We start from the raw sequence: 23817 nt of genomic DNA, 5'->3' as shown, positions 1-23817 counted from the left end.
TATCAAGGATAGATTCAATGCACAAGTGACATTTGGTGAAATAAATTCCTTAGAACTTGGAGCCACAAAGTTAGAAACTAGCAACTAGGAAGTTTGATGCACTGCACAAGAGACACATTCGTGATAATAGTCGTCATTCAATATGTCAATTCTGTGGCAATCTTGTAACGTTGTTCATACTTCCGGTAACGATTTCTAAGATGCAATTTCCGAATACGGCTTCAACAAAAAGAAGATGAGGATTTGAGCTTTGATTTGGGAGCAAAAGCGCTATCTTTGAATGTCCTTTGGTGAGGAAAGATAAGAATGTTGGGTTCTAGAAAGTGGTGATTTTGTGGATCCAATGCAGGTTGGAAGACTAAAAAAAGCTTGAAACAAGAGACAGTAGGGAGCATGTGACCGCGAAGAAGGTGATGATAACAAGGCCATGACATGTGAAAGAGTAGTGGAATCGCCAAGTCCAACCAAACCTTGCATTATTGCGGTTGTTATGTTAGGGGACAAAGAAGAAGAAGCCACGGATGAGAAAAGAAACTCTTGTCTATTCTCTTCTCTTCTTTTTCTTCTTGTTCCCATTCATCTTTCTCATCATGGAAATACCTTTATGCATAGTAATGAAAAAAAGTACACGAGTCAATTTTTCGAGGTTGGCGAAGTTGGTTGATGCGTCGAGGGATTTTCAGTTTTGGAGCTAGAGGTAGATCTGGACTTAACTAATTAATAAAGTTTGTAGGATTTCTCGTGAGTTTTCAAGTAGTCAGGTCCTGACGGTGTATTTAGGTTACGGTGAAAAAGCAAAAAGGAAAAGTGCCGGAGTCATTAAAGAAAAGAAGAAAATTTGCTTGAATTGGACACATGCTTTGGGACAAAAAAAAAACTATGACATCAAATATCATATTCTACTCCATAATCCCACCTCCTTTTCTCGAAAGCTTTTACATATGGCCAGAGATGCCGTGGGATTTTCTGCATGGAAGATAGTGCACTTTTGCTTTCTCCATTAGTAATTGTACCGATGTGCATAAATAATACCAAAGAAATAAGTCTATTGGAAGTCTATTAAAAGTGTAATCGAGTTCTCAAACTTTTAAAAAGTGTAATCAAGTCCTAAAACTTATCATGAAAGTGCAATTGAGTCATAAAACTCTAAAAAAGTTCTACTTGTCCGAAAACTTGTTAAATTGACCTAATCAAGTCCTTCCGTTAATTACACTTTTTGAAAGTTTTCAGACTCGATTGCACTTTCATGACAAATTTTAGGACCTGATTGCAATTTTTGAAAGTTGTAGGACTCTATTGCACTTTTATGACGAGTTTTAGGACTCAATTGCACTTTCATAACGAGTTTTAGGACTTGATTGCACTTTTTGAAAGTTGTAGGACTCTATTGCACTTTCATGACAAGTTTTAGGACTCGATTGCACTTTCATGACGAGTTTTAGGACTCGATTGCACTTTTTGAAAGTTGTAGGACTCTATTGTACTTTCATGACAAGTTTTAGGACTCGATTGCACTTTCATGACGAGTTTTAGGACTCGATTGCACTTTTTGAAAGTTGTAGAACTCTATTGCACTTTCATGACAAGTTTTAGGACTTGATTATACTTTTTGTAGAACTCGATTGCACTTTTATGACAAGTTTTAGGACTTTCAATGCACTTATCCCCATACCAAATGATAAACTTCTTGATCCGAGCTATATAGTTCATCTCATCATTTTGGTTCATTGAAGATGTATATGTATTGAGGGTGGATCTCACCCAATGAATGGGAAAATAGAAATTTCGATGAAGATACCAATCAAAAGGGATCGCTTCTAATAAAAGTTTGATAGGTGAACTTAATCTAATTTGCAAAATTCGAATTGAAATATCACCTATTCGTAACACAACCCTCCCTCCCCCACAAAAAATCTGTGCATATGCAAGTGCATGAATTTGGGAGTGTACACCGGTATATAGATGACCTAATTCTATCATAGGAGTTATAGGCTCATTAAATGTAACGGTTTAGATGGATTCAAGAGCCAGGGTTTGTATCCATATTGGTTTTATGCAATGTTTCCATCTCATGGTCTGAGACTAGTTAAAGTAATGAAGTTGAATGATTTAAGGTAGGCTTCTGCATTAAAAAAAAATATTGGACCTGTTACGGATGAGGACCACTATGACAACCATGAAAAAAGGAAATGAATGAAGTGATGAAGTGGAGAGGTGACAGAATATTGAATGCCCCGATAGAGACTTCGTCTTGATAGTTTGAGCTTAGAAAAAATCAAAGTTAGGGGGAAAATTGCTTTATCGGTCAAAAACCTATTGTACGGATGTCAATTTGATCTTAAACTTTCCAATTTTGCTAATTGAGCCATAAATTTTTTGTGCGAAATTCCAATGTTGTCCTTCTGATCAATTTCTATCGGGAATCGCTGACGTGCCTATCCAGTCATCACCGGCCGTCTTACGTGGCACACCGTCACGTTAGCAATTTCCAATAAAAATTGGTCAGAAGTACTATATTGGAATTTCACGCAAAGATTTATGACTCAATTGGCAAAAATGAAATTTTTTTTTATAAATGAGTTGACATTCATACAATAGGTTTATGACTAATTTGATAATTTTCTCCAAAGTTATGGTTACTTCACTAAGCCCCGTGCAACTTGGAATAAGCCCTATAGCACTATGCCAACCACAGTGATGGTCTGATCTTATATTAGCTTAATCTAATTAGTAAGTAGTCATTATGCCTAGTAAATATAATCATCATATTTGGATTAACAAAGTTCATCCATAACATAGGTTCAACTTATCAGTTGTAGGGATTACTCCGAGTTTAGGGCAAAAGAACACTACAAGTGCCATAACTTGTGTACGGCGCTCACTTTAGTGCCATAACTTTTTTTTGGATCACTTTAGTGCTAAAAATTTTGAAAAACGATCACTTTAGTGCCAACTCCGGTGCCGTACATAATTTTTCGCCGGAAATATGACGTGGCATTTTTTTTATTAATTTCTGAAGCTGACGTGGCTCGCCGGAGTCTCGCCGGAGATTGGCACTTAAGTGATCGTTTTTCAAAAATTTTAGCACTTAAGTGATCGTTTTTCAAAAATTTTAGCACTGAAGTGATCCAAAAAAAAGTTACGACACTTAAGTGATCGTTTTTCCTCCGACTTGGCACCAAAGTGATCCGAAAAAAAGTTATGGCACCAAAGTGAGCGCCGTACACAAGTTATAACACTTATAGTGTCCTTTTGCCCCGAGTTTAGCATCTGACGGTACGACGGTAGCAGACTTTGCTCAAGATGAGCAGTAGTTATGGCATAAGTCAAACATTCCAACCGTGTTTTTATAACTCTTACGATAACGCTCGAGAGGTTGCCAATGTTACTTGCCCACTCCACCCCATCCACTAATAAAAGTTCGGAGAGCTTATACTGCAGCCAGTAGAAGCATCAACGCTGCTGTCCGAACACTTGTCAACCTTTTTATGAGTTTTTCTTGTTACCCATGTGTGAATTTAACACAAAAATGAACAATTAAAACAAACAAACTCTCAACCAAATTGGGGGGAAAAACCACAAAAGACCCACGTAGTCTATTTCTCCTCACTCTCCGGAGAGTAGTGTTAGTGCTGTCGTCCAGCTACAAAATAACCTCTCTTATAAATGTTTTAATTCTCATCCTCATATAGTATCTTAAAAGAAAATTTAGTTTTAGATGATATCAATGATCTTGACTTTTTCGATTTTTATTTTTTACAATTGAAACGGTGAGGAGGGGTGACCAGATCTAACAACCCCATACGAACATTATCAAGGTTTCTACTGCAACAAAATGTTAGGTTTCTATTATTTATATTCCGCACCACATGTGACCTAAAGATCCGAACTTGTGAAACCCGTTATCACACCACCAAAATGCTATTAGCTAGAAACCTCCTCCTCCTTGAGCTTTTCAACTTAATTGAACTTGCAAAAGGGATTAGGGTTTCAAGTTCGAAATAATGGTCATGCTCGGTTTCATCTACTTTTTATCCCAAAAAAGTTATTTTGCTTCATGCCAAGCATCTATTGATAACATGCCATGAAAAATCTTTTTAATTTATTTTCTTTACAGTCGCTTAAATAATATCGAAATTTTGTCCATAACTTTTAAAATCTACAAGATCAAATACCATATCATATCTAGTCGGAAAAACTTATATCCACCTGAAGTATATGATCATAGATCTTTGTTATACTCGTGCAAATTTTTCCTACAAAAATACTTCGAGAGGTCTCAAATTGACCCGATTTTTTTTTGGGTTTGATGCTATTCTATTTCCCTTTTACAAGCCCTTGTATGTAGTGTTATGCGCAAGTATCGAAACCCTACTCTCTCTTCACACATTCCTACACTCCAAGCTCTCTCCCGGAGAAGGTGAGGAATTGAAATACCCACCTTTACCTTCCCAAGTGAAAAATGGTGGTCACTGGAGTAACTCCCTATAATTAAAAGATCCAGTTCTTTTTAAGGGAAATTTGGTTACTCATGTCTTAATCTTCATATAAAAGTACAATTTTTCTACTATTATCTAATCTTCTACCAATCCCACAAGACAGTGTGTCAATATTTCTCTGAAATAATATAATCTTTTAATGCAAAGGAGTATGTTTGGGACAAAATAGTCGTACAAACAAATCACATACAACCAAAAATATATAAAAGGGGACATACATTTCACTCTCTCTTAGTCTTACCCACATTCTCAATCCTTCTTCCCAGTCCACGCTTACCACCGCAGCAAAAGCGCACGATCCGATACACTTGACGATGGAAGCCGCAGCCGACGAAGATCGTCAAGCCACGCCCTCCTCCGCCGTCATGGCCGCCCTCGCCACCCTCTCTCCGCCCCAGCTCTCCGCCCTCACCGACTCCGTCCTCGCCGACCTCCACCACCACCACCGCCGCGTCTCCGCCCTCCTCTCCTCCCCTTCCCTCTTCTCCCTCGCCCTCCGCCACCTCCTCTCCCTCCCGCTCCCCCTCAAGTCCCTCCTCATCGCCCGCCACCTCCTCTCCTCCCTCCGCCTCCTCTCCCGCCACCTCCCCCTCCTCCCCGGTCTCCCCTCCCACGCGCCGCCCGAGCGCCGCCGCGACCGCGACGCGGCGACCCTGCTCCTCCTCCTCTGCGAGCTCCGCCACCGCGACCCCCGCGCCCTCGAGGACGCCGCCCCCTCCGAATGGCGGTCCGTCCTCCGGCAGCACTGCTCCAAGGACCTCCTCTCGATCGCCGGGATCGGCGCCTTCAGCGGCGGGATCCTAGCCCCCTACGTGGAGATGGTGGTCCGGTGCCGAAACTTCGTGGAAGCGGTCGAGCGCTGCCTGGACGCCGGGGAGGGGAGGCGGCGGGTGGCGGCGTCGCCGGCGGCGGTGGTGGCGCTGCCGTCGGTGGAGGCGGCGGGGGGAGGGGAGTGCGCGGTGTGCAGGGAGGAGATGGAGGGGGGCCGGGACGTGTGCGAGCTGCCGTGCCGGCACTCGTTCCACTGGATGTGCATACTGCCGTGGGTGAGGAAGACGAACACGTGTCCCTGCTGCCGGTTCGAGCTCCCGACGGACGACGTGTTCGGGGAGATCCGACGGCTCTGGGACGTCCTGACGAAGATCGGGAGTGGGTCCCACGACGCGAGGTCCACGTGGTCGCGCGACGAGTGTCGCAATGCATGTGGGTGAGGTGAGGTTGGGTTTTCTCATCTGATCAATTTGTGGTAGATAGGAGATGTTAGCCTGTGGCTAAGGTTTGTACATGGTACAACGAAAATTTGATGACCATAGATACTGGAATAAGGTCCAACTAAGTCAATAATAGGAGGAATAGATCTTTCATAAGGGAGAGAGGTCTACAAATTTTTTGTTTTTGGCCAAGGAGGAACTAAATAACCCCAGCCCACCGCGGCACCGACCGACATTGGACGGCGAGGGCCGTAGCGACTTGGGGTTGATATGTTTCGACGGATTGTCAAAAAGGACGACTTGAATAGGGGTTATTGATGCAGGCCATGAGTCCGAAGGTAACATGGCGCAGTCGGCGCATGAAATGCTACTTTTTTTTTTTTTTGCAATGGAGATGATGTAAGTGGTATTATGTTGGAATGGTGTTTGTAGCATCTCATGCTTGATTTCTTTCGACTTAGCATTGCTTTGGTGAAATTATCTTGTCTGTCTGGTGCGCACAATAAAATGTATCTTGACCATTGAATATGGTGGGTTTCATAGGATTTTACGGTTCGAACTTATTTTAGTACAAGTCCATACTCACCTAAAATCTCTCCTCCTTTTGACTATCTCAATCCCTGTACTATGTGATGATATATTTGCTTATAGTTCTAATGACCCTTGCTTTCTTGTAACAAAATTTATATTTCCCTTATGATAGGAACATGTGTTGCTCACATGTACTCAATATCGAGAGAAATGAGTGATACTTGCATACTCCTTGTGTATATTAAATCATTCCAACACTACGTGAGGTTCACATGATCAAATGTTGAGCATAACTACTTGGTTATAGATGAAAACTGCCCAAAGAATGTATGCTATCGTTCACGTAATCATTAAGTGGTTGTTCTATCATTAGATCAGATTTGATCCAATGATTGATCGAAATAACTGAATGCTCAAAACCATAGAAAATCCCTTTTACGCAATTTGACAATCTAATGAATTCTCCCACTACTTAACCTAAAGAAACAAAGACAATGTTTCCCACGAATTCACCAAAGGAACCGATTGACTTTGGACATGGACGGGCAACAATTTTCTCCACGAGGGACCGCATTCCATGATCCAACAAACAAAAGACGGTCGCTAAAGAGCCCAGTGCATGTGGTGTGAACTATATAACTGTTCCTATTGTCCTGGTGTGGCTGTTTAGAATGGCTTTGAGCCCAACCAAATGGACCACTTAATCTCTTTGGTCTTTCCTATTTCGCGGCTCAAGGGGCCAACTCAGCCCATAAGTTTGTCAGAAGGAACAGTACGCATGTTCATCATCCAGGCCAGTCTCAACAAGGCTTTAAGCTTTAGCCCGCCGTCCTACATATACACCTTCTCTCTCTCTCTCTCTCTCTCTCTCTCTCTCTCTCTCTCTCTCACACACACACACACACACACACACACAAAACACACACTGTTTTGTTTTTCTTTGTAGGTCTCTGATGTTGTTTTTAATGACAAGGATTGTCTGCTTTCCAATGGATATATGCAAAAACGCATGATCAACTTAATCACAGCTTACCTATCCACAATGGAAATGAACGGACAACTATTAGGAGGCTTAATAGTGATACATAGAGCAGAAAGGAGGGTCTGCCGGAACCTACAACTCCGAGGCTAAGAGGAAAACTAATTACAAAACAGTTATATCTGATAAGTGAGTTACAAGTTTGAAGTTATGGACATCATGTGTATAAGAACTTAGCTGAATGTCATTGTTGTCACATCATGTAATTATCCTGTCATGTTCAAATTTGAATTTGTTATATCATGTTGCATGTGATTGTTATGTCATGTCATTTTGATCTTGAATTTGCCATGTTATTGCTAGGCCATGTACTTTTCTTGTCACCTGCACATGTCATGTTGGGTGTGAATATTGTCATGTCATTTCATTTTCTTGTCTTTCAAATGTCATATAAATTGACATTTCATTTACACTTTCACGCATATAGAGTCACGGCACTACATGAGACAAAGTGTTGTTAATTGATAATTACATTAAATAAATGTTATAGCGACATTCTTAGGAAATTACATGATAGGCGATTTAGGACTTAAACAAAAATGGGGTTGTGGTAGTGAATAGATGATGTACTGATCTGGGGAAAAGTGTCAAAAAAATCCTAAATCTTTTGCATTAGTGCCAATTTAGTCCTAAACCGTTTTTTGGTGATAATTCAGTCCTAAACCTTTTGCATTTGTGTCAATTTAGTCCTAAACCTTTTTTTGGTGCCAATTAAGTCTTAAACCTTTTAAATTGGTGCCAATTTGGTCCTTCCGGCCAATGTTGATCGGAATTTGCCGACATGGACGCCAGCCGGCCAGTCACCGGCGCCGACGTGGACAATTTTAATAATATTTTAATATTTTTTTGAATTTTTATTTTTTTTCCTTTTTTTTTCTTTTTTTTCCATTTTTTTTTTTTGGTCTTTCCCTCCTTCCTCTGGCCGGTCGCCGGTCTGGCGACCGGCCAGAGGCCAGAGGTCGGCGAGCTTGACCTCGCCGGCCACTGGCGAGGGCGGCCTCGCCCGGTGAGGGCGAGCCTCGCCTTGGTCGAGCGAGGCTCGCTCTCGCCGCAGCCTCCGGCAAGGGCTCAAGCCTCGCCCGACCAAGGTGAGGCTCGAGGCCTTGCCGGAGGCCGCGGCGAGAGCAAGCCTCGCCATGGTCGGGCGAGGCCCGACCTCGCCGGATCTGGAGAGGTCGCTGGGCGAGGCTCGAGCCCTCGCCGGGCGAGGACGCCCTCGACAGTGGCCGGCGAGGTCGAGCTCGCCGGCCAGAGGAAGGGGGAGAGACCAAAAAAAAAAGTGGAAAAAAAAAAGAAAAAAAGGAAAAAAATAAAAATTCAAAAAAATATTAAAATATTATTAAAATTGTCCACATCGGCGCCGGTGACCGGCCGCCGGCCGGCGTCCACGTTGGCAAATTCCGGTCAAAATTAGCCGGAAGGACTAAATTGGCACCAAAACAAAAGGTTTATGACTGAATTGGCACCAATTTAAAAGGTTTAGGACTTAATTGGCACCAAAAAAAAGGTTTAGGACTTTTTTGGCACTTTTCCCTACTGATCTGTCTTATGCATAATCGAATCCTCGAACCTAAGATCTCTAGTTTTGCTTGACTAGTTCCTTCACACGTGTACTTAGGTAGCTTGACTCCCTGAACCTTACTTGGGATTTTAGGTGTCTAACCAACCTAAGTTTTTCCGTACAAAGTGGTGATAACTCTAGTCTGATTTTTAAGTTTTTGATCATTTTGCATCTCGTAGATAACTCGAACCTAGAATTTGGGAGATCCTAGGAGCTGAGGCACTACTAACTGGTGACTTGCAAAATTCTAGGTGTTATAGGATACATTCGAAGTGCTTTGATGTAAATTATAAATCTAAATCAATTTCCTTGAAAGCTGTTTAAATTTCTTTTAAGTATATGAAAAACACTAATTAGCTACTCCTGATCAAGCATTGCTATTTCTCTCTTCTCTTTCAACCATCCGATTCGAGTTGATAGCAGAATCTACTTCATTTCATTACTCAGACATGATAAGGAGATCTTATGGTATGAAAAATGAAAATGATAAGGAGAGTTAGTAATTTGGTATCAACCCATGGTCCAATTGATTTTATGGTGTTTCGATGACAACTAAAGGCATCTCTGTTCATACCATGTTTAGAGATCATCAGTAAATGAAAAACCAAAATGATAAGGACATAGACTAGATTGGTATCAATTCATGATATCTTACTAACAGGTTCTTGGGCAGTCAAATTAACAGTTAATACTTTTTATCTATTGGTTTGGCGTGTGCTTAATGCTCTTAAAATCATTTTACGGTTTGTAGCTTTCATAACAATAGAATATGAACGTGAGACGAACGCTGGTAGTTTCCAAGCTAGTGTGTGGCACCTGACATGGAAGATTCCGTTTCTCTATCTCCTTCGTGTTTTTTAACAAGGAATTGATGATGAATACAAAGTTTTATGAGTGGACCCTACAACCGTGCCGAAAGCTGGGCAATTTTGGTCTTTTGCTAACTTTTGTTCCGTCGGCCATTTATTGGGCCGCATCTTTAGTTTGCTTTCTCATCGATCAATTGCATTTGATTTTATGCTCTTCGTCGTATAAAATTACTACGTTCTATTTCAAGCACTTTCTATGGACCCATAGCATACGATTGGTTTTCCCATAACCACTCCATTATTTTCTCATGATGTGTTGACGCTGCCTCATTCTCTGTTAAGTAGTACATCGGGTCAGAGAGAGAGAGATCTACTAAGCTAAAACCTACTGCTATGGCAAGTTCAGACGCAGGAACGTCACCGGGAAGCGAGTACCAAGTGTTTCTAACTTTGAGAGGACCTGACACACGTGCTGGATTTACTGATGTCCTCTTCCATAACTTGATCGATGCTGGAATATGTGTCTTCCGAGACGACGAAGAGCTCCGTGTTGGTGACAGAATCGATGAGTCCCTTCTATGAGCGATCGATAACTCTAGGATCTACATATCTATTTTCTCTCGGACCTATGCTTCGAGTAAATGGTGTCTTCAGGAGCTTGCGTAGATCATTGCAAACAGCTTGAAACCGGAAGCTAATAAAGAGATCCTACCTATTTTCTTTTATGTGGAACGTGACGACATTAAACTCAAAAGTCCGCCATATCGCGCCGCCTTACTAAATTTGGAGCGTGAGAAGAAGTTGATCAATGAGCAAGTAGGTGCGTGGAGAGAGGCTCTCATGTAGGTTGATGTGATAAAAGGGATGGGAAGTGAAGAAGTACAAAGGCTAAGCTAGCTGCTTTCAATACGCTTGTTTCCACAATTTTCCTTGACACTGAAAAATAGATGTAAAATTCCAGCATGATTGCGGTGGGGCTTTTATTATACTAATACTAAATGATGAACTTATGCTACGTTTGTCAAAAAAAATGCGAAACTGCTTAACAAAGTCATCTTTTATAATGGACGACTAATGACATTAATAGCTAGGTAGCTACATTAACACTTGATTGTGCACAGTGGGAGGAAAAAGAATGGGATAATCAAATGCCATGCACATTCCTATCTAATCATTTAATTTTTCAATACGTTAAACATTTCTCCTCTTGAATGCTGGATTTTCAACTTCTACAGTCGTTGCTCAAACATGAATCATATAATATCAATTTCAAATGCATAAATATTTACATCTATTATGCGCTAAGGTTGGTAACTTAATCCCAATATCGCTAATCTCATGTTGAATCAAGTCCACTTTCGGGTCAGGACACGACGCACGTGTTGCCAAGTGCATAAAAAGTATGTTTGGAGTGATGTTAATGTCCAATATGGAGTCTTAGAAGATCATTTCTAGATTGTTAAGGTCTTATTATTTATCAAGTTACTTTGCAGTTTATCCGGTGCTTGAACAACATCTCTTCTAGCTGGCTAATCATGATTTCACATTTTTCCCCAATAAAATCATTGTGGCAGCTACGGTGAACTGATCAAATTAGTAGTTGAGGTTGTTGTGGAAAAGTTGAAGACAAAATATAGGTTGGTGACTGAACATTAGTTGGAATTGATGATCGAGTTATAGCAGTAAGCGAATTGTCAGACATTGACTCTAGCGGTGTGCGGCTCATTCAAATTCATGGCATGAGGGGTATCGGTAAAACGACTCTCGCCATGGTCGTCTTCAACAAACTCTCTTCCCATTTTGGAAAATATTGTTGTTTCCTTGAAGATGTTCGAGCGAAATCATCAAGAACCGATGGCTTACTTGAGTTGCAGAAAAAGTTACTATCCGAAAGCGGCATTCATGTAGGAACAAGGTGCATTGACGAACTTGATTATGGACAGAAGAGGATTGGAGGAGCACTTTGTAATAAGCAAGTCCTCATTGTACTTGACGATGTTGATAATAGAGAACAAGTGGAAAAATTAGTTGGAAAGAGTACTTTATTTGTAGGATCAAGAATATTGATTACAACAAGAAATAAAGATGCTTTGCATCAATAGACTAAAGTATCAAATTTTAAATTACGAAATGGAGGTGATGAGTATTGATCATGCGCTGGAGCTTTTCAGTAGGCATGCGTTTACCAGAGACTCTCCTTTAGATGATTATAATGATCTTTCAAGGGAAATCGTACATGCTACTAGAGACTTCCATCGGCTCTTGAAGTAATTGGTTCGTTCCTCTACCATAAAAGGCAAGAACTATGGAAAGAGACATTGGCTGAGTTAAGAAAAGCACCTAACGAGGATGTCTTTGGAAAGTTGAAGATCAACTATGATGGCTTAACTTTAGAGCAACAACAAATTTTCCTCGATATTGCATGCTTTTTCAGGTGAATTTCCTAAGAAACCCCCAACTTTAGGTCAAGTCCCAAATTTGTTCTGAACTTTTTTTTATCTTAGAAAAAACCCCAAACTTTAGGTCTAATATCAAATCTGTCTCAAATTTTTTTTGTCTAAAAAGAAACCCCAAACTTTAAGTGCAGTCTCAAATTTACCCCAAATTTTGTTTTGTGTAAAAAAATCAGTAAATTTCAATTTATTTTCAAAAAATATCCTCGTGATCCAGTCCCAACTTGACGTGACACATCCATATTGATAACAACTCCACATCAACAAAGTAATGGGGCGATAGGTACTGACCGACGTCGCATTTCCACTTCAATAACAAATCAAACCCAATAAAAATTGTTGAAATTCTCCAAAATAAAACCGTTCTAGGATATGAAAGTTAGGGACGATAACAAATCCACCCCAAAATTTTCTTTTAATTTAAAAAAAAAACCCAATTTTTAGGTTCAATCCAAAATTTCCCCAAACTTTTCTTTGTCTAAAAAAAAGCCACATTACTTTGTTAATGTGAATTTGTTATCGATGTGGAAGTGCCACGTCAAGTTGGGGCTGGATCATGGGGGTATATTTTTTAAAATAAATTGAATTTTGGTGATTTTTTTTAGGCAAAACAAAATTTGGGGCATATTTAGGACTGGACTTAAAGTTTAGGTTTTTTTTTTAGATAAATAAAAGTTCGGGGCATATTTAGGACTGGACCTAAAGTTTGGAGTTTTTTCTGAGACAAAAAAAAGTTCGAGATAGATTTGGGACTTAACCTAAAGTTGGGGGTTTTTTAGAGAATTAGGCCATGCTTTTTCATTGGCGAGGATAAAACAAATGCAATTTATATTTGGAAAGATTGTGGACTTTTCTAGATAATGGGGTTGGTGTCCTCAATAGCATGTCTTTGATAAAAAATCATAAAGGACGATAAGTTTTGGATGCACGATCAACTCAGAGATCTTGGAAGAGAAATTGTTCGTCGAGAAAATCCAATGAATCCTGGAAAGCGTAGTAGGTTATGGATTAACGAGAAAATCCTTGATATTATAACCACAAAGGAGGTAAAGTACCTCAAGAGGAAACCAATTGTTTCTCTACTAGCAAATCACTAGCATGCTCTTTTTTCTTTCTTCTTTTTTCCATTTTAATGTTTATCCTGTAAGATAGAATACTGAATTTCACTTGTTTAATTGCTTTTATTTTGCAGATGAAGACGAACGTTCAAGCATTGGATCTATATCTACACAAAAGTTGTCCTAACGTCATTAGAAGTGAGGAGATTGGAAGGTTTGAACATCTAAGATACCTCAAATTAAAATGGGGAAGCTTTGTCGGTAACTTAGCAAACCGTCTTACTGAATTAAGATGGATTTTTTGGAGTCATCCTCGTCTAATGTCTAAGCCAGCCAATATGCACTTAAAGAATGAGGTCGTTCTTGAACTTTTAAGCAATGACTTCATAGATGATTCGTAAATACAGAGCCTCATTAAGGTGTGCAATATGCTTATTTCTATTTTATTTTCTTTGACGTAATATTTAATCATTCATCCATTTAATATTGCATTTATTTTGACAGATGGCAAGAAAATTGAAAGTTCTTTATCTTAAAGATTGTCACTACATCACCAAAGCACCAGATTTCTCTAGTTGCCCGAATTTAGAGAGGCTTACTTTCGAAAATTGTTTCAATTTGAGGAAATTGACGGCTCTATTGGGAAGTTGAAGTGTTCGGTTTACCTGAATATTTTTCAATGCAAATTTGAAAATTTGCCTGAAGAAATTGGGGACTTAGTGAATTTGAAGCACTTCGTAGTAGAATGGTGTGAAGTAAAGAAACTACCAGATTCCATATGGTAGTTGAAATCACTATGTGAGGTGAGGTTTTGCCATCTCTTTTTTGGATTCGATTTAGCAAATTCATGGGAGTTACCTAGTGCTATTGGAATGCTTCAGAATCTGGAAGTGCTTCAAGTCACTAGTGGTAAGGGTCAACTTGTAACATTCTCAATTCCGACCCACTTTTGGGATAAATGAATTGTATATATTCTTCAATGCATTTGTAGTTAAATCTCGTCCGGAACTGATCATTCTCAGGATACTAATCTTTAGGGAATGGCTACCTAGGGAAATGTATGTGGACCTAAGAACATGTGAAATTGAGCGAGGAAGTACATATGATCCTTTAGTCCTTGATGCGTATTTACGCGAGGAATTGAGTGTGTCTTGAGGCGTGTTACGCGAGACAATGCCCAGTGATACCGGATGATAGCCGACTTGATGCGTCTCTACGCGAGTTGTGCCGTGGACTTGATGCGTATTACGCGAGTCATGTGAAGTGGTGGACCTGAGGCATGTTACGCGGATCAGTAATGAATGAGGAGTTGTTGGATTGACTTTATAATTGCATATGTTAGGAATTTGTGGTATTCTGAAGTGTATGGACCATATGTGGTCTGATATGTTATTACGATCCAACTAACGTGCAGGGTTATATATGCATCGAGGTAAGGCTAGAGAGTGCCTTTGAATGTTATTGCATGTTGATTGAATGTATTTGGTGTTATTCTATTTGTCTGGAGGTATATGTTAGCCTAGGTAGGGTTTAGGGTGTTGCTTATTGAGACTCGGTCTCATGGTTATTATATAACCATTTCAGACCCTCGACCCCGACCATGAGCAATCCACTAGAGCGTTTTGGGATCCCGAGGCATACTGAGCACTCGGTGATGGAATACCCCGTAAGAGACGAGGAGGCCTATATTAAGCATATTACTGTGGTGTGGGTAGACGTGGGTAGACAGACGCTGTAGCCTAATACATATTGGGCTTACTGTTATAGAGATTTGTACGGCACCTATGGTCCACTTCGGAACTGCGATGTTCCGTTTAATGGGGTAGGTGAATGGGACCCCTCAGCGGCTCTCGCTCCCGACGGTGTGGTCACAAGCCCGGATGCCGCCCCTGAAGATTCCGACCCCCGGCCGGTGATAGTGGAGTCCAACTTCGACGAGGAGTCCATGGAGTCAGAGCCGGAGGAGGAACCCGAGGAGGCCATCCCAGAGCTAATGAAGTCCGATCCCGAAGAAGAGCTAATGGAGGAGGAGCCCGAAGAGGAACCCATGGAGTCGGAGCATGAATCTGCGAGTTCTGACTAGGATTGGGAGCCATAGCGGTGCTTTAGGCTCCGTTCGTTTGGCGGAAAATATTCTTTCGGAAAATATTTTTCGGGTTTTCCAGTGTTCGGGGGGCGGAAAACGTTTTCCGTGGGAAAATATTTTCCTTCCCCCCTTACAAAATAGCCTAAGTCTACGGAAAATGACTTCCGCTTCTTCAAAAGCGGAAATCATTTTCCGGAGCTTCTTTTTCTTCTTCTTCACTAAGGTCGCCGGCCGCCGCCGCCGCCGGTCGCCAGCCGACGCCGCCGCCGCCGGTCGCCCGCCGCCGGTCGCCGGCGAAAAATATTTTCCGAAAATTTTTCATATTAGTCGCCGAACACCAGAAAATTATGTTCCGGAAAAACATTTTCCAGGAAAATGACTTCCGGAAAAATATTTTCCAAAAGGAGAATATTTTCCGCCAAACGAACGGAGCCTTAGTGTTAGATCTAGAAACCCTTTTTAGTGGACCCTTTTTATATAGCTAGGATAGCCTACTCAACCACCAGTCCCTTTTTGATGAAGATGGAGTTTAACCCCAGTGGCCTAACGTGTGTAAAGTTGAATGTTGTAAATGTGTTATTGTATGAAGTACGTTGCTGAATGTTCAAGTGTTTTCTCTACTACACTTGGTCTTTAATCTTGTCCGGGTGCTTTTAATCATTTTCGCTTGCACTTTATGTTTTGATGTCCGTGTGAGTCAGCGACGAGTCCTAGGACGTCGCATTCGAAATACGACCGTGGAGGGGTGCCGCAAGCTCGGTGGGGTCCGGGGCATAACACAACTTCCTTCTGAAATTGGGAGTTTGCCATTTCTAAGAATCCTGGAGTTAGATGATACTCATGTTAGTGGAGTTCCAAAGACCGTTAACATGCTCCCTCGCCTGCAAAGATTGAAGTTGTACCAATGTGACGAGATTCAAGAGTTGCCGGCACTCCCAACAAGTTTAACTCATCTACAAGTGCTATCTGCATCATTGTGGGTAATCCCGGATCTCTCGAACTTAACTAATTTGGTTGAGTTAGAACTAGATGATGGAGGAGAAGGAGATAAACTTTGTACCGGCAAGTTATGATGGATTGGGAGGTTTTCCAAACTGACTAAATTGCGCTTGGGACTTCGCAATATCCCCGCTCCTGCTGAGCTAGCTTCTCTTCCTCTGCTAAACCATCTTAATTAGTTTGGATTGGACCTGCAAACCTTTCCACAACTTTCCTTGTCTCTGCAAAAGCTAGGTATTGATAATTTCAATTTAGCGGTTTCACTCTCTCTAAACTTGACAAATCTGTCATGTTTAGAGTTCTCTCCTTCTCCAATGCAAAAATTTCGACTCGATGCGATTCAACTTCCACATTTGACGGAGTTGCTTGTACGAAGCTGTGTATCACTCCAGAGATTTAGGTTGTCAAGCATGAGGAAACCGAAAGATGTCCAGGTGAGTTATTGTGCAAATCTAGTTGAGATCCAATTTTCTTCAGTGTTCAAATCACTGGAGAATTTGTCTATTGAACAGTGCAATTCTTTCGAAAGGCTAGTTTTTGTGGGGGAAGCGGGGGATGATAACAATGAGTCTGCTAATGAGTTGATTAACTGTGAAGGGTGCAATTCTTTCGAAAGGCTGTTTTATGCGGGGGAAGCAAGGGATAACAATAATGAGTCTGCTAATGAGTTGATTAATTATGAAAGGAGACTAATCCTTCTATCGAGAGCCTTAGAAAAGTTGCAACACTTCAGGCTGATGGGTAGCAATAAGATACTTGAGATTCAAGTTGTCGGTACGTCGGAATCATGGGAATGGTTCCAAGTTGGATTTTGTCCTTATCTGCAAAGTCTTGATAGTTTATCCAACTTAAAGAACCTCAAGCTGTTATGCCTCACTCACAATGATGGGCTACGGGTTGTCAAGGGTCTCGACGAGCTAGGGTTTTTGGATAATTTAAGAGTTTGGAAATGCATATCTTTGGAAAGGTTGATTGATGTATCAACCACCAAATTGCCAAATGATTGCCTAATAGGTATCTCCCGTTGCGAGAAAGACTTTCACGGCTCCCTCGAGTCTTACAAGCACTACAAGATAAGTCTAACTGAACCCTCTCTCTCTCTCTCTCTCTCTCTCTCTCTCTCTCGTAGTTAACATTTCATTAATTGAAAAGAGAGATTTGGTCTTCCAATTGACTTATTGTTATCGGATCAATAAAGATGTCATCTACAAATAAAGATACAATTGTTCGAAACAAATGCGGAAAAACAAATACAGAACACAAGGATTTACGTGATTCGATCACAAGGTGATCTACGTTTACGGGCGAGGCAAAACAAGATTTCACTATAATCAAAGAGAGTACAGTTTTCAGAAGTCGAAAAAACGACTTAACAAAACCTCACGGCTCACAAATCTCTTCCAAAACGAAAATCTCTCTTAATCAATGAAAAAACCTAGCCGCAGTATAAATAGGGCTCCCCAAAAAATTTCCTCGGGGGCATAGCCCCCGAACCCCCCAAGACATTTGTTCACTTGCTCCAGCTTGGGCGAACCGTCATAGAGATTTGTTCGCTTGCTCCGAGTTGGGCCTATCAGCCCAACCCTCCACGTCACGAACTAAATCTCAATTTTTTCTCCACTTTTGGGTCGCACAAAAAATATGTCGAGTCGGGTGATGAACCGGACCGAATACATAAAATTCAAGACATATTTAACAACAATTAAATCGATCTCAACTAGTTCTGACATCAATCTGAATTTTGGCACTCCTGCAAGTTTTATTTTCCCAATTATGTTTTTTTTTTATTTTCCTTTTCTCGTTTTCTACTCCTTTTTTTCCCTTTTTCTTTCCTTTCCGTCCCTGAGAAAGTTTCAAAATTTTAGGTAAGCTAGGGGAGAAGGTCAATTGGTATTAAAATAAGTGGAATAACTTTTTTAATCCAGAAGAAATGTCATCGTTTTAGTTTCTTTTTGTATAAAATGGTGCTTTTTTTTGTATACGTCTTTTCAAAGGAGTGAACTGTTTATATAAGTTTTGTTTTTACTTAAAACAATATTGATTCTTACTCGTACTATTTATTATGGATCCTTTGCAATTTTTGTAGTTAAGATAGAAAGCTAAAAGAATCATATACTCGTTTCACGTGTCGTAGACAAATTGATCATTGTATGTAGAGGACGCACACTTAGAACATAACTCGCGTGGTCCACCAATTTAACTTCGGTGGACCGGAGTTTTTGCTTCTACTCATTCAACTTTTAGATACGTAGGATGGCTCTTTGTTTTTTAATCCAACAAGATTTGACTCAATCATGCATGATGATGTACACGATAACTTACTAATTGAATCGATAAGTACCTTGTGATCTATAGAAATTGACCAGATAAACGAATGTATGCAGGTACAATTTCAGATAGAGGAGGAACAGCAGGTCGATAAACAGCAAAGAAAGAGGAAAAGAGGAGGAGGGATGGCTTGGTCTATTTGATTTGAGTAAGAGAACTTTTAGTTGGATGAATTGAAGTTAATACGATGAGTGTTTACATTATAAACGAACACTTTCGACAATGAGGCTTTGTGAAACTGGAGTAAATGGAAAGAAAATTGGGCAACAAAGTTACAGTAGAAAAAACCTAAAATGTCTGTTCATGAGTAATTCATTAAAAAAATGGTTAATACCACTAAAAATCCTAAATTGGTACACCTATTACAAATTTACCACAAACTAATTTTTTGACTATCAAAAACCCCAAACTGGTACATTTGTGATAAATTTACCCCAAACTAATTTTTTGACCACCGAAAACCCCAAACTGATACATTTGTGATAAATTCACCATCCATTAAATTGGATTAATATCAAAAAAAATCACAAACTGTTACTTTTTGTGACAAATGGAGGGTAAAACAAACTGGTATACCCGTCAACTGTCACATGTCATCATATTCAAAAATTTAATGGTAAAATTTAATGGAAACTAATTGAGGATAAATTTATCATGGATATACCAAATTGGGGTTTTTGGTGGTCAAAAAATTAATTTTGGGTAATTTGTCACAAATGCACCAATTTGAGATTTTTCATGGTAGTAACCCTTAAAAAAAATACCTTCTGCAGAGCACGGTGTTGCCCTTTGATTGCTTTATTTTTCCTGCTATATCCAGCCTAGTGTTTGATTGGTGGTGTGGTTATTTAGTTTAGCATTGTCTAGGCCCGGTAATTTCCTGATAAAATGACGTTGTTTCTCTCTTTCCTCTTACCTTTTTTATGTATGGGGGTGAAGCTTATATCTCAAGTGGATCTCAATCCATGAAATATCGTATTAACCTTACGAACCAAGTAAAATTTGAGCCAAAACTTGGTTGATTGGCTTTTTAGCGCAAAGATGAATGGTTTGCACTGGGTAGTGTGCTAAACTAAACTCATGTCGTGCATATAACCCGCACACATTTGTCCGTTCCTTAATCATTATTTAAGATTTTTCATTAAAAAAATAATGAAAATCTAATTGGTGGATGATGTATTTCTACATCCTTCCCTGTTTTTTTTTTTACAATTTGATTAAAAGCCACTTCAAAAAAATCTAATTGGTGGATGAAATTTCATTAACCTGCTTCCATAACTACGCTACACAAGGGGAAAAAAAGGATGAGGGAAGGCTTTGCCTACTTAATTTATAACGATCCATGGTTTTTTTCTGGTAGTAACATATTGTTTATCTCTATTAGAAGCTTATACCTAAGCAGATAAGCCCTCAGGCAGATAAATATCTTTTTGATCTCATGGACAAGGTAGGGTATGAGTCGAAGATAGAGTGGATGTGGCTTCAATGTGGAGTTGTTTGCATTTGGTGATGTGGGAAATCGAACTCATGTGAGGTGCGTAATCCGCGCACACAAATCCATTTCTTAATCACTACTTGAATCCTGCATGATTTACCATATTTTTTATGATATTGGTTCCTCTCATATGTAGATCCTTTCTCATATTTCAATCTCAACAAATGCAGTTAAAACTTGTAAATTTGACTTTCATTAGTATATTTCGAGGAATCTAAACAGCTTCCATCTATTTTCTTTTATGTGACAAAGAGATTAAACATAGTAAACATTAATTGATATGTATTACTCGTTGATTTGACTGTGTAATTCTAATCATGTTATTCCTTTTTTGAAAATTTCTCACGAGATTGATTGTGATTTTATTTTTCAGGAATCATGCTGTGATTGGATTTGTACATGTTTTGGAGGCTTGTGAAGTTTAGAAGACAGCTCGCATTATGCTTGTTAGTATGCAAGGACCGAACTAGCTTATTATTTCAGTGGGTTCAATGTACTAAAGAATCTGAAATAAGGTTTTTCATCAAAAGAAAAACAGCTATATAGATGCGACCAAGCTATAAATTTATTTGAAGTAATTTATTGATGCACAATTTGATTCGAAATTGATGGTTTGATATTAAATTGTGAATATGATGAAAAATTCGGTTTCTCATATATTCCGTACTCAATATAGTCTGTATGCTCAAGATTACACTCGATTCAACTCAATTATTGAACCAGAATCACAATGTAAAACTTTGAACTCCATCTCAAGTTCTCATAAACAATGTAGAAAACTAAGTTTTTTCTTTCAATTTCCTTACATCCTTTAAATTATTAGCATGGCTTGCAAGCTGCATGAATGTATGGAAAATAGAAAAAGAACTGAAGAGAGAGAAACAAAAGGGAATCGGTGATGCCAAACCTCTGTCATGCCGTTTCTTGGTCCCGCCAATAATCACATTTGATCATGGCAAAATCATTGGAACAGGTTCGGCCCCTGATCTTATCAATGTTAGTTTGATATTCCCCCTTTCGATGTAAGATTTTGCCTTGTTCTCTCAAAGGATTTGACACTTCGTATAATCCTCAGTTATTTAATCATAGATAGTTTTATTGTAAAGTAATTTCATCATTCTAATAGAGCGAGTCATCTTTAGATTGCTAAGTAATGACACTCATATTGGAGATTATAGGATTAATACCATAAAAAAACTCCAAATTGGTATACTTGTAATAAATTTACCCCAAAGTAAAACTCCAAACTGGTACACTTGTGACAAATTTACGCTCCATTAGTTTCCGTTAAATTTTTTAGTTAAATTGCCAAGTTGGATGGCACGTTGCAGTTAACCGGTATACCAGTTTAGGGTTTTACCTCCCTGTTTGTCACAAATTTACCAATTTATGGTTTTCATGGTATTAATCCAATTTAACGGAGGGTAAATTTGTCACAAGTATATTAATTTGGGGTTTTTGGTAGTCAAAAATTAATTTGGGATAAATTTGTCACGGATGTACCGGTTTGGTGTTTTTTGTGATAAAAAAAAATGAGTTTGGGTTAAATTTACCACATGTGTACCACTTTTGGGGTTTTTCATGGTATTAACTCGAGATTATATGATACCCCACATCTATTCTCTGCTAATAAAGATTTAACGAATACTTTATATTTTTTTATACACTTTAATGTTGGAGATCCAATTTCTAAGGGGCACTTCAAGTCAACTTAAAAATAAGATAGATCTGCTAGCTAACTAGACTGCGACTGATTTCAGCGATTTGTTTTAGGTATTACGTCGTTCTTTTTTTTTTCTTACCTGTCAATATTTTTGCCTAAACATGTCGTTCTTTCTTAATCTAGGCTTCATTCATTCTCGATTTTGCCTCTGGTACTTACACTATTAAAGAAAAGAAAATGGATTTCTACTTTTAATGAGAGGCAAAAAAAAACCTTCTTAAGTCCATTCTTATCTTTGTTAATTACATGTATTAATTCATTCTATAGGGACAACAACTAAAAATGAGGACCAACCAAAAGTCGCAACATGTAATTCATATATGGAGTCCAAATCCATCTCTAACCCACCCAATATCTTTCGAAACCATTTCACAACTAAGACCGTGTTCATTTTGCGGAAAATGAATGATTTGAAAAAAAATTTCCTAAAAATGATCATTTGTATCGCTTGAAATAGTTAATCAATTAAAAATATTTTCATTATCAATAACAATTTATGTCTAGCATCTTCTCTGACTATGCAAATACTTTTTATTCGTTCAGTTTTGTAAGGCATCCTACTCTGATACTATGCGAGACTCTGTGAGCTAACTGTTCTAAAAGCTTAAGCGATTAGAGGAATGTATGGTTTAATATTTAAATATTTTAATATTCGCGAAACAAACACACCCTAATCTGTATCGTGATTTTCCACAAAGTACAAGAACAAGAAGAAATTCAAAATAATGGAATAGAGTTCACCATCGATTTCTTCTTCTACTGATTTTCCAACATGTACTTAATCCCGAGAATTCTACTCCAAAAACTATCATCCTTGTGTCACAGGTCGATCGATATCGATCTAGCGTTCCCTTACCCATGCGGCCTTAGGAATTTCTTCCCAAGTGAGCCTTCTCATACTCACTCACAAGAATCTTAGAGAAAGAAATTCTGGATTGTATTTCACATGAGAATGAAATGTATTAATGAGGGAGGAGACCCCTTTATATACAAGTTTGGGACTGACCGTATCTATAGATCTCTCCTCGATATAACAGTAGAGATTGCACCTCTCTATCCCCCAATCAAAGGCCACCCCTCTATCAGCCAATAGAATTACAAGAATAAGGTACAATTACAATAATGCTCGCTCCCAGGAGTATTCTAGAACACATCAAAAAGACTCTAAGACTTAGTATTCTCGAGGTCCGCCTTCTCGTTCATGAATCGGTCACGGTCCATCCTTCAGAAAACCTTGAGAGCGATCCATATCTCTAGACCGTGACCCTTGTTTCTAACAACTATGTTCCATTTGGATTTGATCATCTTTAACAATATAAAATATATAGACACGCTGTTTTTAGTTTCAGACATGCATCATATAGGAGCCTTTCCAAGTGTACACACGCACGCACACGCCCTCACGGAAGGGATGCTCTGTCAATTTCGTGGCAAATTGCTATGGACCACTGCACTCTTATCATCGACGAACCAACATTATCATTTGATATATTCTACAATTAGATTTGTCTCCTCAAGTCTTTTTAAATAAGTACAGTCGTATTCTTGCTTATTACCCACGTTGTTTCTTTTGATTCGGGCCATATGCATCCGAAGAGCTAACGACGACTGTCTGTCTTTTAGTCCCATTTATAATCCATATTAACTCAACGGACGACCCGCTGTGTCTGAATTTGACCGATTAATTGTTTCTTATTGCACATCATCTAAATTACTCATTGCTGCTGGCTTTTGACGTGTGCGCGTTACCCTAGTCATCAATCTTGTCAAAGCTTATCGGGTTTTAATGCTCCAAATTTGGAGATGAATGATCATCTTCTGGGATTTAATTTAATGTTAATCACTTTCCAAGAAGGAAATGCCCCAAAGACGAGATTACTTTATTGGGCTAATATATTATACATGTGTGACTTTTGGCAACCACCAGGGTTGTCATTTTCTAGTAAAACCAGCTAATCAAAATATTTGTGGGCTGCCCTTTAGCATAAGATCATCTTTATGGCATATAATTTAGGATTAACACCA

General features: G+C 39.3%; 1 protein-coding gene and 1 pseudogene across 1 annotated transcript; both read left to right on the top strand.

Moving 5' to 3' along the window:
• The first annotated feature begins 4717 nt into the window (after window positions 1–4717).
• On the top strand, window positions 4718–6255 carry LOC115674115 (E3 ubiquitin-protein ligase SGR9, amyloplastic). The gene has a single exon (XM_030596447.2). The coding sequence runs from the start codon at window positions 4814–4816 to the stop codon at window positions 5708–5710; it is 897 nt and encodes a 298-aa protein (XP_030452307.1). The 5' UTR covers window positions 4718–4813; the 3' UTR covers window positions 5711–6255.
• A 3670-nt stretch (window positions 6256–9925) lies between these two features.
• LOC115674130 (disease resistance protein L6-like) lies at window positions 9926–15244 on the top strand (annotated as a pseudogene).
• The last annotated feature ends 8573 nt before the right edge of the window (window positions 15245–23817 follow it).

Source organism: Syzygium oleosum, unplaced genomic scaffold (genome assembly GCF_021117445.2).
Source record: "Syzygium oleosum isolate NSW1041296 unplaced genomic scaffold, Sole_v2.1 Sole_v2.12, whole genome shotgun sequence".
In the NCBI taxonomy this organism is placed as follows: Eukaryota; Viridiplantae; Streptophyta; class Magnoliopsida; order Myrtales; family Myrtaceae; genus Syzygium; species Syzygium oleosum.
Note: the sequence above shows the minus strand (reverse complement) of the source record. Positions and strands in the feature narration are given on the sequence as shown.

Coding starts and splice junctions, on each gene's coding strand:
- LOC115674115 (XM_030596447.2), top strand. CDS start 4,814: ATGGAAGCCGCAGCCGACGAAGATCGTCAAGCCACGCCCTCCTCCGCC.